This window comes from Argiope bruennichi, chromosome 4 (assembly GCF_947563725.1).
Source record: "Argiope bruennichi chromosome 4, qqArgBrue1.1, whole genome shotgun sequence".
Lineage (NCBI taxonomy): Eukaryota > Metazoa > Arthropoda > Arachnida > Araneae > Araneidae > Argiope > Argiope bruennichi.
In genome coordinates this window covers 35,238,583-35,257,872 of record NC_079154.1, presented here as the reverse complement: position 1 = coordinate 35,257,872, position 19,290 = coordinate 35,238,583, and the positions used below count along the sequence as shown (strand labels likewise).

Here is a 19,290-nt window from a genome sequence, read left to right as displayed (position 1 = left end):
TTAACTGGAACATTGCAGAAGTTTTGATGCTTTAAAAGCTGTATTTTATTCATAAGTTTGAAACATGAAATACGTGTTTGGAATTTCATGAAAATTATTCGTTTAAAGATTTGCTTTGTAAATGTTGGACCTTTTTGAGCATTAATTTTTAAACGGAGATTTGAAGTTTAGACAGAATATCTTGGAAATTGCAGTGACTTTTATATTACAAAAGTTTATGCAAAGTGGAAATAAGAAAGCTACCAAAAATTCTTTTTCTTCTATATATTCCTCTTGGGAAATTGAGAAAACAATTTAGTACTCCACATTTATTGATAAATGTTTATCGGAGATGCTTATTTTATACGTTAAAATTAATTCCAATAAAAACTTATAAATTCCTATCATCTTGTATTTTAAAATTGTGCAAAAATTTCAATTTTAATTCTCAGTATTCTATTTCCAAATTCCTTCAGAATAATTTAAAGCAAAATAAATTTCAAAAACCAATGTTGAGCATAACATATCTTGAAAACTTATTTAATGACTTTTGTAATTAGCAATGATTTTTGCAAATTATGCTTATTAACTATATGCTTAACAATTATTAACTATAGCGTTTATTTCATTTTAAAAAATTTTTTATAAATTAAATTTATAAAATTATAAGCATACTTGGGAAAATTGAGTATGTTTGCGGAAAAGTGCTGGCGTTGCTTTGGAATTCGATGGATTGCAATTTGTATTAAAAATAAAAGCCCAATGTTGGTAATATGTATGGATCATTTTGCTAAAATAGTTAAATAGCTTGCCAATCACTGCCTTTCTTTTTAGGTGAGTATTTATAATACTCTTTTGGAACTTTCAGCATATACCACTGCCAAAAATTTGATATAAGATTGTATTACTCAGTACGATGTTTCCACTATCTATATTTTAGATAAAGCATACCTGAGCAGTTAATCCTGGAGTATTTATTCAAGATTTCTAGAGGTATGAGCAAATGCTTAATCTTTTAAACTATTATAAAGACATAAAGCTTTATAAATAACTAAAAATACAATTTTTTTCTGACTGTTTTTGAATGGATACACATAACCTAAAACGTCAAGTTATGCATACTAAGGTATCCAAAATTTGAATGGAATGCATTTTGAAATCTTTGGATTAATTTGCCTTGCATATTTCGAAATAAAGGTCTTTAGAATATTCTGAATCATTAGGCTTAATATGTTTCTCTTTTATAAATATATAACATGGTATCGTGTTTCAAATGAGAGATAAGACTCAATTCAGGAATTTAGTATATAGCCTAAATCTACAATGCCGTCATCAAAACGAACAAATATGATTAGGAAATATTAAGACATGAATTGAAATTTTAATTATGGAAAAAAATAAGCTGACGACTTTCTTATGGAATTTATTGCTGGCATTCTTGTTATTTATTCCTAAGCCAGTAATATCTTTGCCTATCCATCTTATGATAGCCTTACCAGAAGAGGATGCGACAAAGCTGTCCAAAGGACTGAGAAGAACCATTGATGACTTCAAGGGTGAGGGTGAAGGAATGAACGCATCAACAATATTGGTCACAGGAAACATTACTGATATAATCGATGGTGTGTGTGACAGTATCCAGAAACTGAATCCTCATGTTATTTTGTCGTTTTTGCCTCCTAAGAGGACATTTTATATATCTATGATAGCTGGGCAAGCTGGAATACCTGCTATGACAGTGACTAGAGACTACACAGATGTGGCGGTGAAGGTAAGTCACATTCTGATTCTTGCTAGTTGGGTTAATGCTTCATTTTTTTTTTAATTTGCAGCTATACAGTCAAGATACTGCTCTGAGATCTTAAAATAAAAAAATATTTTATAAATCATTTCGAATATTATATTTCTCTGGTCGTCATCATATTTGGAAGTCTTACTTTCATTGTAATCGTTAATACTTAAAGTCACTGGAAGAATATTCATATAATTAAAGTATAATAACTTGCATGCAATAAATGGATAAAGTATAATGAAAGGCAGAATTATTAAGGAAATTTGGGCAGAGTTATAAACATTTTAACTGATTTATTAAATAACTTAATATTTAATTACGTTCTAAGTAAATTGTTAGCAATATTTCATGAAACATTTCCTGGCTACTAATTGTAGTATTCCAATGAAGCAATTAAATAAAACTACTTTGAGCGCATATTTTTAGATATTTTAAATATAATTTTGGTTATTTATTTATTATATTAATAATAGAATCATATTAGAATAGAAATTGTTTTTGATTGCATAATACACATATATGATGGAAAAAAATAAAATTTAATTATTTCACCCAATCTGATTTTATTGCTAAAAAACGATGCAGATGAAATGCTTAATCCAATAACTCGAATGAATTCTCTTTAAATTATGAGTTATTAAAATGAAAATATGTAAACAGCCGGCGTAAGTGAAACAAATCAGCTATTTTTAAATATTTTTACACTATGATAGTCACAAAATTCGGTTGCTTTTATTTGATTTTTTAGCACCGTATATTTTTATTTCTAGATGATGAGTAAAAATAAAATATAATTGTAAGGCAATATTAATCATTTCATTAGCTTTATTTCCATTGATTTAAAAATTTTGACCACTTTGAATAATTTAAATAAATGGTATTAAACATTTTTAAGATTCTTCATTAAAGTATAAATTGATCTTTATAATATTTGTAAAAATAAATGATTTTTCGTACGAAAAAGACGTGGACTGGATTTGAGAAACACTGATAGTCAATTTTTATTTTTAAATTTAAGTAGTGATGAAGCAACAAAAAAAGGACCAAACGCACTAATATATTTTCAGTTATCAAATGGTTGTAAATGACAAAAAATATATTTTGTTATAGTAAGCATAAATGTACTGCTGTAAAATATGACTAATAGAATAGGGGAAGTGTAAAAATTTAATTATTGTTATTCTTTTTAATGATTCATACTATATGCATTGGAGAAATTCCTCAACTGGAAGTATTTTCCTTTTTCAAGAGTTTAAAAATTAGATATTAGTTCATGATTACATTTGACATGTTGTGCGTGTGTATGAAAATGAATTTTTGATTTTTCAAAATTAAAAAATCAAAACTGCAAATATAGTAAAAAGAAAAAGAATCATTGTGTAGTTTGGAACTATATATGTAGTAAGAATATAGTACATATATTGTGCAGCTGATAATGAAATAGCAATTTTGTTATGTTACTTCTCAGAATGTAATGTTTTCATCTAATACAAATGAAAATTCTTTCTGTTAGAATCAAATTCAACATTAATTAGTTTTTCTAAAGCACTTTCTATATATTTAATCTCTTTAACCCTTGTAAGGACTTTAAACGAAGCATTTATTAATTCCTAACTAATCTTTATTGAATCAGGCATCTAATTAAATTCACACTTAAAAATTGTAGATTATTAGCATATAAAAGTGTAATTTTTTTACATATTACTTTTTTGCAGTTGATTTATATATATATATATATATATATATATATATATATATATATATATATATTCAATAATGCCTTTTTCTTTGCAGCCTGCAGTTTTGCATCATAAACATGCAAATTTGAAACGCATTGTGTCAATACAAATAATTAAAACTGAATTTCATTCAAATTATTCAAATATTTGACTTAAAAATACTTCTCAGAACTTCTGTTTTTTTTCTTCTTATTCAGTGATATTAATTCCATTTCAGATTACTGAATTCAAGAAGAAAATAAAATATTTTGATTAAAAATCTAAAGGAATTTAATTTCCGAATTTGTACTTATTTTATACTCTAAAAAGCTTGTATTTTTTATTCTATTTTCTGTTTCTAAGATTCAAAATCATCAAAAATGGCAATCTGATTTTTAATGTTTAATATTTTTAAAAAAACCAACAGAAAATGCATAAATATTTCAATCCATATATATAGCTCAAAATGTAAAGCACTCCCTCACGAAACGTGTAGTTTTCAAGAAAGACCAGATTTTGTTTGAAATGTATTAAGGAATTTTATATGGAAATTTTGAATTCATAATAAATTCAAAAACATGGCTTCTTTGAATGAATCATTTTGTTAATAAATAACTCGCACATAAAATGAGAAGGATTATATTCAAAAGAGCGATAGTTAAAAAAAACGACTGATTTCTGTTCTCTAAAGGAAATGCATTTACAGTGAATTTTTAACGTTAGATATTATGTAAAGATTTTGAAATGAAAAGAGTTTCAAAAGTAATAAAAATTATTATAAAGGATCAAATTCATCCATGAATAATAAAGATTTGAAAAATAAATCAGTCCTTTCATCAATTTCATTACGAGAAAAAATATTTCCCGATAAAATATGCATGCATTATATGAAAGCATGTAAAATTTTCCTTATTTTTTGATAGTTAAGAAATATTAAATTTAATACAGAATTATGATAGTTAAAACATTTAAAACAAATTTTACAACATCTATGAGAAAGGGATTTAAAGATTTAAAGAATTGCATTTAAGTTTATAGATATGAGACTCCAAAAAAATACTTTTCAAACTATTAATATAAAAAAAATGTAATAATTTTATTTTAAATTGTTTTTAAATATTTAAATTGATTACATTAGATTACAAATAAAGTCTGAAGTTTTATTTGAATTTAAAAAATTGTGGTTAATATATTTAAAATAAATTTCTGGTACTAGATTTGAATTTATATTTAATAAAGCCAGAGCAATCCGATTAATCTTAAATTTATTCGGCTTTTATTCAAAGCGAAAAAGTAAATAAAATTATTTATTAAAATAACTTTCTTAATACATAAAAAATTTCAACTTCAAAAAGTTTCTTTGCATTCTTCAAATGAGGAAAATAAATGTATTTATGCTAATTCACGTTTTGTGAACTAACAAGAGATAAAAATTATTCTTTTGAAGGATTTAAAATATATGTTTTAAACGAAACTTCCAACTGTCACATGCCGAAATTATTCGAATATTTTTTTTAATTATAATTAATAATTTTTCACTAATCTTTCTTAAATAAAATTAATTTCATAAAAATTGATTAGTTATTAGGGTGTTATTTATAAAAGGACGGCATCGAAAAGAATTGTTTTTTAAATATTTTCTTAAAATAATCTGCTCATTTAAACATTTCAAGTAAATTTTATATTTTATTGATTACTTATAAATTTAAAAATATAAATCTTAGTCTGTATATAATCATATATACATAAACGCCATCCGTTTTATTTGAAATAAGCTGCACAATATAAAAGTATTCGACTAAAAATTTATTTCAATTTTAAAATAATGAGATAGAAGCTTAAGTGTAGTTTGTTGAGAAGTTAAAAATGGCTTCAATTTTTTAAAAAGTTATTTAAAAAACTATGTGGACAATAAATTTTGAAATGTGATTTAGAAATTCAAAACCATTCTTGATTGTATACAAGCCCTCTTTATCAATTATTCTTTCTTGAGGATGAAGGGCTATAAAAGTTTTCATTAAATATTTTGTGTAACTATATCTTAATGACTTTCTAGGCAAAATAATAACGAATTTCCAAATTTTTTTCACATATAATCAATATTATTTTAGTAGCTTTACAACATTCTGTTTCTTATGGTATGTATTTCCTTAGTTCTCTGTTTCCTTATGTATTCATATCAAAACAAAGAGCCAGAGTATTTAAACACCAGAAGAGGTCTTTCCAAAATTTTCTCACATATTCTCTAATAAAGGTATTACTTCTCGTATAATAGTATAACATTTCATACCTTGGATAAGACTGTATACCATTAGCATATACCCATTGCCTTGCACGGTATTGGTAAGCAATAATTACAAAATAGTGGCCATTTGCGTGAATTTAGAATTTTTACTGAATCTGGTATGTGATTGCCAAAAATAACATAAGATTCAGTAAAAATTCATGTTAAACAAATCTCCAAAATCTATTCTGAATAAAGATTTGTTCAAGCAATTAATCCCTGCCCTATAACAATAGATAACGGAAGCTCAAATATATATTTTAACACTTTCAACGCAACCGACGAGATATCTCGTCTTTCATATATTTCCATTGATATTTGATTTGTTTTTTCTTGGAGTTTTTATCTAATCCATCCTTAGCGATGAATATGTTAAGATTCAAAAAATAATCTTTTTTAATGATACCAATTTAATTTCATTTTTTTTCCAATTTAATAAGAAATATCTGAAAGACGAGATATCTCGTCGGTAGCGTTGAAAGTGTTAAACGTGTTGATTCCGATTAAAATCAAAGTTTGCATAGAACTACAACTGTAGCCGAAAAATCATGTAACAAATTTTATATATTTAAGACACTGCGCTTTGAAGTTATTGCGTTTACATGCTTCTGAAAGTACAGAAAGACAGACGTCACTCCTTGATGGATTTTATTCCAAATTTGATGGGTATTTATACTTTAGATGCTAAATATGGAACCAAATGTTTTCTCTTTTATGTTGCTGTTATCTAGATCATTTATATTTTGACAGCAGGACAAATAAAGTTTTTCTGAATTTACTTATTGCAAAATTTTTTAAAGTCTTCAAATTTGGTATGAAATGTATGCACCAATTGTGTTCATAAGCAAATAAAATGTCAATGTGTTTTTTTTAACTTGGGATGTTATGAAACACATGGAAATTTGTCAAAACCTCGAGTTCAAATTTTTTTCCTGGCAATTTCATTATATTTTATGTGCGAGAACATATAAAAAAAAGCCAAAAGTAGAGACAATAGTTCTTAAGAAAAAAACTATTTACTATACTATACTGTTATAAAAAAATGTTTAATAACAAAGTGAAAGTGAATTATTTTCTAATTTAACAAATTGACGAACAATTTATTATCTAATAATCTTATTGAAGCCTGCCTTTTGCTAAAATTTACTTATCATAGAATAAAGAAGTTGAATCTTCATATCTTGATCACCAACAAGGGGAAAAAATGAGAATGAAACATTACTTGTAATTGATATATTAATTTTAATCTGTTCAATGATGACATGTTATTGTAAAGTATGTTTAAACGTTTTTAAAAATTAATTTTAATAGAATATATATACATCAAATGTATGTTTTCAATTTTAAGCTGAAGCAAAATATTTTTCATGATAAAATTTTGCAAGCTCTCATAAAAATATAAGGTAATTATACTTAACTTTCTTCAAATTATTTTTTTTAAAAAAATCGCTTGATGTCCACATTCTTATTTTCTTTAGTATAATATAATGACAGATTTCATAACTCTAGCTCAAGTGGTCTGTCCATTAGCGAGCCAATACACACACAGGTCCATCCTTATTAGTAGTAAAGAAAGATTAAAAAAACATATATATATATGTTGGTAAAAGTTATCAAGTTGAAAACAAAGAAAGAAAATTAAGAAGCAGTTAATGTCGATATAAATTTATTTATATATTAGGTTGACACAACTAAATATAATGCAATTTAAGTGTTATGCAATTAGAATAAAGTTTCTCATTATTTTATATTTAAGCCGTCGTTGATTTTATTTAAGGATGAAAATGATTTTTAAAATGTGATCAATTTATTCCAAACCATATTATATGAATAGTTTTTAATGTTACAAATGTGTCTTTCAAACCTATTATTTCGATTAATAAATGATAATTAATTTTAGAAGCATATTTAAATAAATACCAGAAGTAAGAATAAATTGTATAATGTAAAAAAAGTATATCTAATATATCTGTAAACGAATAAATGAGCTCAGTCGGGTAAATGAATTGGGTATTTGAAGTGTTTTTCTTTAAGAAAGAGAAATTCCTCAAATTATTCCGTCAATTCAAGAAAAAAAATCTAAAAAAGTTATTTAGTATTTTAAGCGTATATATATATATATATATATATATATATATATATATATATATATATATATTCAAATTAAAATTCGAGAATTAAAAGGAAATATCACTTTAGTTAATGAGCAGAAATATTGATGATATAACATGAATATTTTTAATATAACTAAAATAAAAATGTAAATTAATCGAGTATTTAAAGCGTAGAAAGTTGCATCTTCATCTCAATAAATTTTTTTATAATTTATCAGAAATTTCCATTATTCATTTACTTTGAATATTTTCTAACAATATTTATAATTATTAAACATTAATAAAATATTTGTTGTATTATTAGAAAACAATTTGACAATTTTCGAACAGAAACGACCATTGTGAAGAACAATTATTTGAACTCTATTAAGATTTTTTTTAAAAAATTATTTATATTGCATTGATTGTATAGAATTTTAAGAACTGTTTTAGAGAAGAAAAAAATCATAAAGCAGTCATAAATTAAAATATAAATTATAAATTAAGGAAATAATTTTTCTTCTGTGAAAAGCATATATATATTATAGCAAAATTCTTAGCACTTTGTTCATTGTATTTCCACAGCTCATTAAAGAAAGAACAATTTAATGACTTATTCTCATTTATAACTGACAAAGTAAAAAAAAACACACACACAAAAAAAAAACGTAGAATTCTTTTGGAATCGCAGTTGAATTAACGTATGCATTTGTTTTAATCTTGCTTCTTCATGATAAAGCTCCGATGAATTAATTATTCTTCGTCCTGATTCCGATTAAAACTGCAGCTAGAATCGATATTATTCCTTTATTCTGCTTGAGAAACATGGCGACCCAGAAAGAACTCCAGCTCTTATTTCTTGAATGAGATGAATTTGAAGCAAAATGATATAATGTATATTACATTCGCCATCGAAAATATGTCTACTGTAGATTAACAATCCGAAAAATAATCGAAAGAGAAAAACAAGTGATAATCTCGTTTTTCTTCTAAAGTTTGTTTTATTTATTATATTGCAAAGCACGTGAATAGTTTACGTTGGTAAAATAAATAAAAGAAAATGATTTGATATGTTTATTAAATAAATTGGTTTTATTTCTATGCAACCTTTTTGATTATTATCTCTATATTAATTACCCCTGAATCGTATCTCATTTTACAAAGCCTATTTATGTTTATTTCGGTGTCAGTTTGCAGTTTTTCTTTAATTAGTTACTAAAACAGTTGATTATTTTTCTTCTTACTTTTACAAGCTCTTTATTAAAATAGTAAAAGTTATCTGTATTATTATGAAGTTTATTGTAACGCTATTATGTAGATTAATTTCATGGTAACGGCACTTATTTTCATATCGATTTATAATATTTAAGTAATTTTCAGTTCTATACAAATTACTCATATAGAGTAATGTATTAATAGCTTTCACTAAATGTGGTGGTAAAAGGAATATAAAAAGAAACACAAAATTCAAAAATATGTATAATATTATTTTAAGTATTAAGAGACCAGCAAGTATATTAAAATAAATAATTGGGTTTAAATCTATCTTAGAGTGCCATTTATATCGCCAAGGATGCCAAGAATGTTAAGTCGTCGAAATAGCCACTGTGCAATTTACCAAGAAAAAATTAAAAATAATAAACAAGTGAACATTAAGGTTACTTTGCTACTTTTTCTTTTGACTAATTTTTCCCGAACTATGTTTCAGATATGAAATTTTCGAATAAGAAGTTCACATATAAAATTTCAAATGCTTGCTCAATGCATTTTCTTGTTATAATGTTCACATACATTTAGACACAGAGTTACAAACATATCTATAAGAAGGATTTCCTTTGAATTATGGACATCGCATACTTGCAGATTAATTAAAATTTTCATGTTAAATCTTTTGGAATTCTGTATTTTCCCCGCACATGTTTCGTATACGTAAAATTAAATTCTTAAAGGCTAAACATATGTGTTAAAATAAGATACAAAATTAAATTCTTAAGTATTCGTAGATAAATTTTGAACTTTTCTGCAGTAATTATTTTTGTCACTAAATTTCATTAATTAATTTCTGTAAATAATAGTCAATAAATGGTTTCAATTTTTCCTATTTTTGTTAAAATATAATAGCGCGCATAATTGAAGAGGAATGCATTAAGCAATAACTTTTTTTGAAATGTAAAGCTACATTATACCAAAATATCGTCAGATTTAAAATATATGTAATGATCAAAATTCATATAATATAATATATAAGCATTATTTTATGTGAAACAGAATGCAGGTGCGACAATGAAGAGACTTTGCCTTTTTAAATTCGTTTTATTCTCTACCGGGAAGGCATAATTTATTTACAAGAAGGCGCGGACAAGACACGTCCACTTTCTGCGCGGCACAAAACTAGAAGTCTGGAAGAAGAGAGAAATAAATTATCCCTCGTCTTATATAACATGAGATATTGATAAGGAAAATATTTTTATAGTGCTAATATATTAAGATTCTTATAGAGATTTCTGACGCATGTCAATCATAAGTAAGGGAAACACAGGGATCTTTTAGAAAAGAATGTGCTTATTGGACATTTTTCTAGCCCTTCACGCGGAGCGTGAGAATGTGTCGGCGTTTACTCGATTCAGCAATTTCATAAAGCTTTCCTTGAATTAAGTAGAGAAAGTGGAATTGGATCAGGAAATAAGAGAATGAAATTACTATGGGTTAAATTAAAATAAAGCTTAGAAATTAATTTGGATTAAATTAAGAGTTTAAAATATCATTACATAAATAAATATATATATTATAAACTAATGCAATACGAAACGCATTTACGGTAATTTGAGATCCTCTCAATTTCAAGCACGAATTCACGCATTTTCCTTATTCAGTAAGTCATGCTATGTATCCACATAGGTCTAATTTTTAAGATGAAATTTTACCATCTAAATAGATAAAACGATATTTTAAAACGATGCCAATAACTTTGAAATTTAAACATGGTATACAGAAAACAAATTAAAAATAAAGAAAATAATAAAAGAAATATCTTGATAATATTTTATCGTAATTTAAAAATAGAAAAAAAAATGAACGAAAAATTTACTTTAGCTTAATTTACAGTTTAAATTTATAGTGATTGGTATTTTCTGAAAATGTGAAATGATATAGCAATTTTCCCTCACTATATCTCTTATACTTTTGTTAATTTATTTTTGTTCACGTACTCGTATATGTAATTTAAAATAAAATTCAATTTTTTTTAAAATCTTTACATATCATCACCTTTATATAATTAAACAAACGCATATTATTTCTCTATATAGGATTTCTTAATAAGGTCACGTAACGAAAGTATATAACAAACTTTTTACTTAAGCTAGTTCATTTCTAGTAATCTTTGTTATTGGCCCGAATAGAATAAATTAAAAAATCTTAACTAATACAAATTTTGTTATTTTTAATGTTAGATTCATGAAATATTACAAAATATTCTAAAGTGTATACATTTCCTAATTCATTAAAACCATGGTAATTAAATAAGTTAACCCGTTAACGCCCAGCATCTTATTTATATGTCACTTCTGAGGTAAAACAATTGCAATCCATAGTTTCTTTTTTCTTTGCTAAGCATAAAAATTAGTGTAAATTCTCAGTCCTGAATGATTTTTCTTCTGCCATATAATACCTATTTCCCAGACTTCAAAATATAGATCTTTTTTCAACTTTTTGTTTCGATTTAAATTCGATGTAAGAAATTCGAATGTAATGCAAGAAAATATTATTTTTTAAATATTTTTCAACATTTGAAAATATTTTGGTATACAATATAAAACAGGTATTTTTAAAACATTTTTAACGATTTTTCAACAATTATCTCTAAAAAAAAATTAAGAAATTAATTTTTTTCTCGAGATATTTTAATCGTATTTTTTTAACATAATCTCCCCGCAACCCAAAAAAATGCTGCAATCCTTGTTTTAAATTGATAATTACCGGATTTAAGTCATTATTGATTGTATTATAGCCTTATTGTAGTTATTTGCGTATTTCCAATCATATTTATTCCGGTTTAAGTATATTTCAAGCTAAACTTTGTCATAATATGCACGGATTAATATACAGTAAAGTATAGCTTATATGTTTCTCATTTGCATGTCCTTTCATCAAAATGAGTCTTTATACCAGATATGTATATAAAATACTTCGTTTATAAGATGCACAGGATACAAAGCTTATATTATATCCTATTTCTGAAACATTGTTTAAACTCATATTTATCTATTTCTCTTAAGGGACAAAAAGTTAATAAGGTTCACCAAACTCCAGAATAATTAAATCACCAGGAAACAAATAATAGAGATATTGAAGTGGTTTTATAGAAAACTATATTCTTAGGCAAATCTATCTACAATGGACTTCATATCTAGACTTTGAGTACACGCATGTGCAAATGTAATATACCATATATTTTCATCTTGACGGAAACATTTTTTTTTTCTTTGAAATTATTTTTCTCTCCAAAAGTTTCCTCACGGCACATTCTTCATAAGTAGAATAGAATTTTTTTAAAAACTTGTTTGTTCATGTTTTGAAAATATTCCTTTGATAATGCTGCAATTATTTCGAGACATTCTTTCCTTACTATGCTGTATGCGCATTTTTATTAAAAACAAGTTTTTTGCTTGATTATATTTATTTTTTTAGAGCAAACGGACTATGAAGTTTTTACATTACATTGCTTCGTAAACACAGTAAGATAATGAATTGTTTTGTTTACCTCGAGGAGTTTTGTAAAAGATTTAATAACAAAATGCCTTTTTTTAATAAAATAACAATGCTTAACTTAAGAAGTTCTTGCTTTTCTCTTTATTCAATTTTTTTATTTGTCTGCTAGTTTTAATCTTCAGCCATTTCACTATATTTAGTAATGTTAATTAGATAAAAGAACAATTATTACAATAACAATTAAACATCAATAATACAATGGTGAGCTATAGATTTTTATTAAATATCAGATCAAATTTTGATAAATCATGATAAAAGTATCTTATGAAATGCAATTTTTATGCATAAAATGCATATATCATTTAAAAATATTTGATGATAGGAAATTTTATATATATCAAATATCGAAAAATTAGAAGAAAAATTTATTTTTAGAGTCGTCTTGAGGTTCTTTTTTTTTCCAATGAATGATTTTCAATAAAAAAATATTTCATACTATTATTGAAAAATAGTTAACAAAAGTTATTGTTTGAAATTCTATTTTTAAAAATAATTAAATAAACAATTTAATATAGGATTTCATATTAAAAATTATTTTTAAATTAGTGAGAACAATTCTAGAATTCATCTTATAGATGTCTTCACTATTAATACAAATTAATGCCTTTATCTGAATTAGAGTATTAAATTTTATCATTTCAAATACTGTAAAGGTATAAACTTGATTTTTTACGTTCTATATAAACATTTTAGTAATGATTGTTTTGTCTACCATCAATTATTACTGCTGATTTAACTTATATATTTTACTACGAATGTAAAATTCAGTTAATAATAACATTTAAAATAATGAATTTAATGACAAATTATTACACTTCCTTGAGTTTTTAATCTAAAATCTAAAGATGAATATTTGTTTGAAATATTTTCTAAATATCTGATTTTTGTCCATTGTTGATTATATGTTGTATACGTACCGTTTTACACAATTGGGTACATACAAATTTTAATTAACTATGAAATTATACAATGCTGTTTATAATTTAATTAAGTTATAACTCTAGATGATATTATTTTATCAAATTAAATAAGTTTTTGATATTTTCGGTTTTATCTACCAAAATATTACCCAACGAAAATGCTTTTTGTCTATATTAAAAGCTAAAAAATATTTTTTAATGATACTAATTTAATTTTTATGCAACTTTTTTTACTTTTAATTTCTAAATTTAATTAATGCGAGTCTAATAATGTTTGTATTGTTATGATGAAATTCAGTCTAAGCTAATTGTCTCAATTAATCCATTCAATCACATGCTTTTGCAGTGTGAAATCCAAGGTGAAAATAAAATAAAATACTTCCTTTGAGCATTAAATTTGAAAGTTTCATTCAAATAAAGTTTCATTTTTGTTTTTATTTCGTATTGTATATACTTTTTTGAATTCTACACCTAGAATAATATGTATCAAACTGATTCCATTAAACCCATATATTTTACCGTTATCAAATAACAAAACGAATTTCTAAATAAATGCATTCCGCATTAATTGTTTAATAGCCAGTAAAAACCAATATTCTGGGTAAAGATGTTAGAAGTGTTCATTAATTTAATACTACATTATCTGCTTTAATTTATCTCTATATTATGCTTCAAAATAACAATAAATACTTTTCTGATTTTAATAAGACTTTGGAGGTTAATTTTAATGCTCTCTTATGTTGCCAGATCTAGATACACGAATAAAGAAAAAAAAAACTCGGCAAAACAGTAAAAGGCAATTGTCTGGCAATGAATTTTTCATGACAACACAGCAAAATCCTTTGTTGACTTTTTATAGTTTTTTTTTCCTCAAAAGACCCCCTCCCCCAGTGCTCTTTAGGTATGACTGGTTTTTATAACTCTATTGAGAAGTTGAAAAACGCGAAATACAATAGAAATGGCATAAATATTTCTATTATTTTCAGTATCCGTTCGAAGAAAGAAATCAAAGAAACGAATAACATGAATACAAGTTTCGTCTTTTCTTCGAAAAAGCATTCTGTATTGTAACGGGAAAATATATTCAATGGATGACTGTGTTCGTACCTTACATAACTATGATAAGATATTGTTTTTTTATTTCAAAAACCCATGTTAAATAAAATGATTTGTAATTATTTTATTTGCAAGTTATTTCGATCTCTTTGTGCAAAATATTGTATGATATTGATGCGAGCTCATTCAAATTTCTGAACGTTAAAACAACATTGTGGAATTATTTTAATTATATGAGAAAGATTTTTTTTTAATCGCCGATGGACCATAAGCACTCAAGATCAGAAAAAAATGAATTTACTATCAAAAAGCAAAGTACAAACATTATTATTTTTTTGGCATAATCACTGTGAAGATTCAGACATTTCTCAAATCAGTGGGATAGGATTCTTCTTCCTTCGATTATAATCCATCAAAGATCCAGAAAAAAGACAAGTTCAAAAAAATAAAAGAAATTAATTATTAATGTTTAAATACAAACAAGATATTTTTTCTGTATAATCACCATTTCTCTTATAAGTGCGAAATGTTTCTCCTTCATTCGACACTAGATAAGTCCTTTATATTTCTCTGAAGACCCTCATTAATCTGAATTTTCTTACATATATACATAAAAATATACAAAACACAAATATTTTATCAATCTTCCAAAATTTAAATTTTAAAATGCTGGTCCACCAGCACTTTGTTACGGTTCTTCTAACATTCTCTAACTTTTACGAACCACTTGATAAGTTGATTGAATAAAAAATTCTACTGTAATAGTTTTACTGACTAGTTTCCCTTCAGGGAGAAAGCGGCTTAGAGACGATTGATTTTCATCATTTTCTTTAAGTGAACTTTTGGCTAGAATGCCAAAATAGGAATACAAGTGCACTGAAAAGCTTGCGAGGCATATTAAAATCCATCTCGCATTTCTGATAGCAACTATTTTTGGAGAGTGGATAGGAAACATGACCCACTGACTTGACGATATCCCTGAATCTTTAAAGCGATTAATTCAAAACGTAATCATGAGAGTATTCATAACTTTCGGAAATAAACTCATTTTATTTTCTACTCTTAAGTATTTTTTATAACTATCTGACTGAAAAATAAGGATTCTTTTATGCTGCTAATGTAATGTCCAATACCTTTTCGCATTTCATTTTTTTGTAATCATTTATTTCTAAAGTTTCTGATCCAGCTGAAATTTTAAGGTACTATTTTAAGATATTTGATCATAGCAGGAACAGAAATCGGTAGAAAATAGTCTAGGTTCATATGCTAGACCCATAGATATTATAAACACGCATTTAGGGAATTTTTATCATTATTTTCTTTTTTTTCTGGCCTACTGAGTCGTTTCCAAGTGGGTATCTTTTGTAATCACCGAGAGAGCTTCGAAACCACAACGAAGTATTTATCGTGAAGGACATATTTTTAATATATTAAGTGTATTGTATCGTTAGCTTAATGTAATAAAAGTAGAATGCTTTTATTTTGGCTGCTACTGACAAGTTAATTTTAGTTTTATAATTTATTACTACATATTATGAATTAAATATTTTATTTTAGGTGGTATTAAAAAATAATTAATCCATTAATTGATAACTACTTTCCGGAAATCTTAATATAATTTATCTAAATCAAGACCTCATCAAAATTGCATGAATTTACTAATCCGAACTTCAGAATAACATAAAAGGAAAAATAGATTATAAAATCTCATATTTACAAGCTTGAAATAAGATAAATTGTATAAAAATGTGCAAAAAAATCAATTGCAGTATAATTTCAATCCTATTTAATTTGTATTATTAAAAAGATAGTAAAAATAACTATATTTGCAGCCAGATAGGTAGTTTCCTATTAGATCGAAAAATAAATTTTATATTTTAGTTTATGATATAGACTGACTAAATTTAAGGAAACTGAATAATTTATCCATAAGATACTTAATGATGAGAATCTTGAGAGCACTGATCATCAAACAGTCTTAGAGTATTAAGAATTCATTTGAATTTCTAGAATTGTTAGTAAAGGAATAAATCATGAGACCGTCGGCAAATAATACTGTCAAAAGAATGGTAAACATTGGAATATTTATAATAGCATAGTGAATGGATAGTGAACGGATAGGATAATGAAAAGGAATTTTTAATACGTTCGTCACTGAATATGTATGTGATGATTTATTTATTTATATTTCTATGTTTCCAAGCTCTAGAAAAATCCATTAGTAATTTGAAAAGACGTATGGAAAATTGAAAAAATAAAAATAAATAAATAAAAGGAAAAAGGTTATATATTCGAAATTGTCTGCCATATGATATGGTCATATGGCAGACAAGTTTTTTTGTTTAGAATCGTTATCTTTTATCCTTCTTTGAAGTCATGATATTAATGTTATAGATAACAGTTTGGATGAAATTAGTTACTAATTTTACGGAGGAAATCTTAAAAGACAAACTATTCATTAAACCATATTTATAATATTAAAAATAATATTTTTCATGTTGGTTTAAAATAGTTACAAATTTGTGGATTTAAAGATTGTGATATAGTGAAGGACGTAGATTATTGGATATATATTTTAATTAAGCTATTTAATAAAAAGTTTTAAATAAGCCTATTTGCTTAACATTTTAAAATTAGTTTCCTAAATAAAACTAGCATAGATATTTATGTAGAGTTGTATATAATTTTGCAATATAGAAACATCGACTAAATGAAATCTTGAGAGATGTCTATTTTTATAAAATCTTTACAGAATAAAAAAGAAATAGACGGATGCTTACTCCTAAAAGTAATTATTGCAAATTATATGTTGATGATTGAAAAATTATGCAAAACGATTCGCTCTTTTTCTATAACAGTTTTCAACAATAACGTCAAATTCTATGTCATGGCAGTTGATTCCCAAAAAATATTATCAGATCGTAATAAAACGTAAGCAATTAGATCAGTTAATAGGATAATATACAACATACTTATTTTCTATATTTCAGTTATTCTGGATAATTTTTTGTTTTATTAATCTTGTAAATACTTCTTTCTTTTAATTTTGCTTAATGCGATAAAATCTGTTATTGAGCTTTGGATAGAATTGCATAATTAGGCATAATTATAATTATTGAATTCAATCTTTAAACTGTTTCTAGTTATACAATTTTAATTAGAGGGAGGATTGAGTAATTTAATCCTCATGTTCTATCCTATTTATCCTATCTTCATTAGTTTTTTTGTTCTACGTAGATCATTCACTCAATAATAATTTCAGATTTTGAAACAATTCAAAACATTTTTTTAATGTTTTAAAGGATTTTTTTTAAGAAACAATTTTTAAAAAACGAATTTAAAATCGTCATTCTAGTATAGTAAGTAAAAAAGAACTTTTAAACTTGAATCTATTATATATTTTTTTATTTTTAAAATTCACTCCTAAGTATATAGCAATGTTAGTGTACAGAAAGGAGATGATTTCGTACCATTGTAATATCGTTGAATTGTAAATACAGTAATAAAAGTAGTAAAAAGTATTGTGGTAAATTATGCTGGAAGCATTTTTTTAAAAATTAATAAAATTAGAAAAAAAATACACGAAAGTACAATGAATGCCACTTAATAGCTTTTGCTAAATCTTATTATAGTGTAAAAATAATAAAAAAAAGTTATTAACGGAAGTTATTGCTAAAGTATGTATTAAATTTTAGCAAAAAATTCTAATTAAAATTTCAAAACGTGCGTTATCTTTATACTATTGACGATATAACTATTATTTTTTCTTTATGAATGTCTTATCACATATAATGCCGCATCTTATCTGTAATTGTGATACCATGTTAAAAATCATTTTTAGGATTAAAAAAAATTTATCATAAAAACAACTTAAGATATTCCATCAAAATTGGTCCATCTAAGTTTACAAATATATATAATATAAATATTGATTTAAATTTTCAATCAAATGATATTTTTTTTCTAGCATTCTTAATAAATATAATTCAAATTCAATTCTTCTAAATATAATTATATTCCTTCAAAAAATGAACAGCTGCTTTTTTTGCAAACGATAATATATTTACAAATAAAATACTTCTTTCAGCATTGATTTTAAATTGAATATTTCTGCAAATATTAATATTTTTTTTAAATACAATATTTCCATTAGCATCGTTTTAAGTTAATTGCGTCACAAAATATTTTATATTATCTTCTTTTATTTTAATATCGTTTGTCATCGCAACATTCATTTCATATAGATTTCAATTATTTAAGATTAAATCATGCATTCAAATTCAGTTAAAAATTCCATAAATTATATGAACGCACAGTTTCTCAAGCTGAAAGTGGGATTTTCTATTCTCTAAACAATCCTCAAAATTAATTATAATTTTACGGATAAGTTTGCAATTTCTCGTCTTGCATTACTTTTCTCCTTCTCGCACAAACACCATTAAATTTCGAATGTGCCACTCCAGAAGTCTGAAATTTAATTAGAATTTTCACAATGAATCTCAAGTTTATTCAAAGTGTAGCAAAGTTTCATGTACGATTTAAAATTAGTTAATGGCAACCTCAAACTTCTTGGTAATTCATTTATCTTCAACTCAGTCTGTGGTCGTTCATTTCGTCGAACAAGGATAATTAACTGCAAGTTAATGACTTCGCAAATTATCAAAATTAAGATTTTTTT

At 25.1% G+C, this 19,290-nt stretch overlaps 1 protein-coding gene across 1 annotated transcript in view; it reads left to right on the top strand.

Moving 5' to 3' along the window:
• The first annotated feature begins 1,296 nt into the window (after positions 1-1,296).
• LOC129966712 (glutamate receptor ionotropic, NMDA 3A-like) overlaps positions 1,297-19,290 on the top strand; it is a 555,899-nt gene continuing 537,905 nt past the window's right edge. The window contains exon 1 of the mRNA XM_056081236.1: positions 1,297-1,750. Within this exon, the coding sequence (XP_055937211.1) occupies positions 1,367-1,750 (384 nt within the window). The 5' untranslated portion in view covers positions 1,297-1,366. The remainder of the gene's footprint in view (positions 1,751-19,290) is intronic.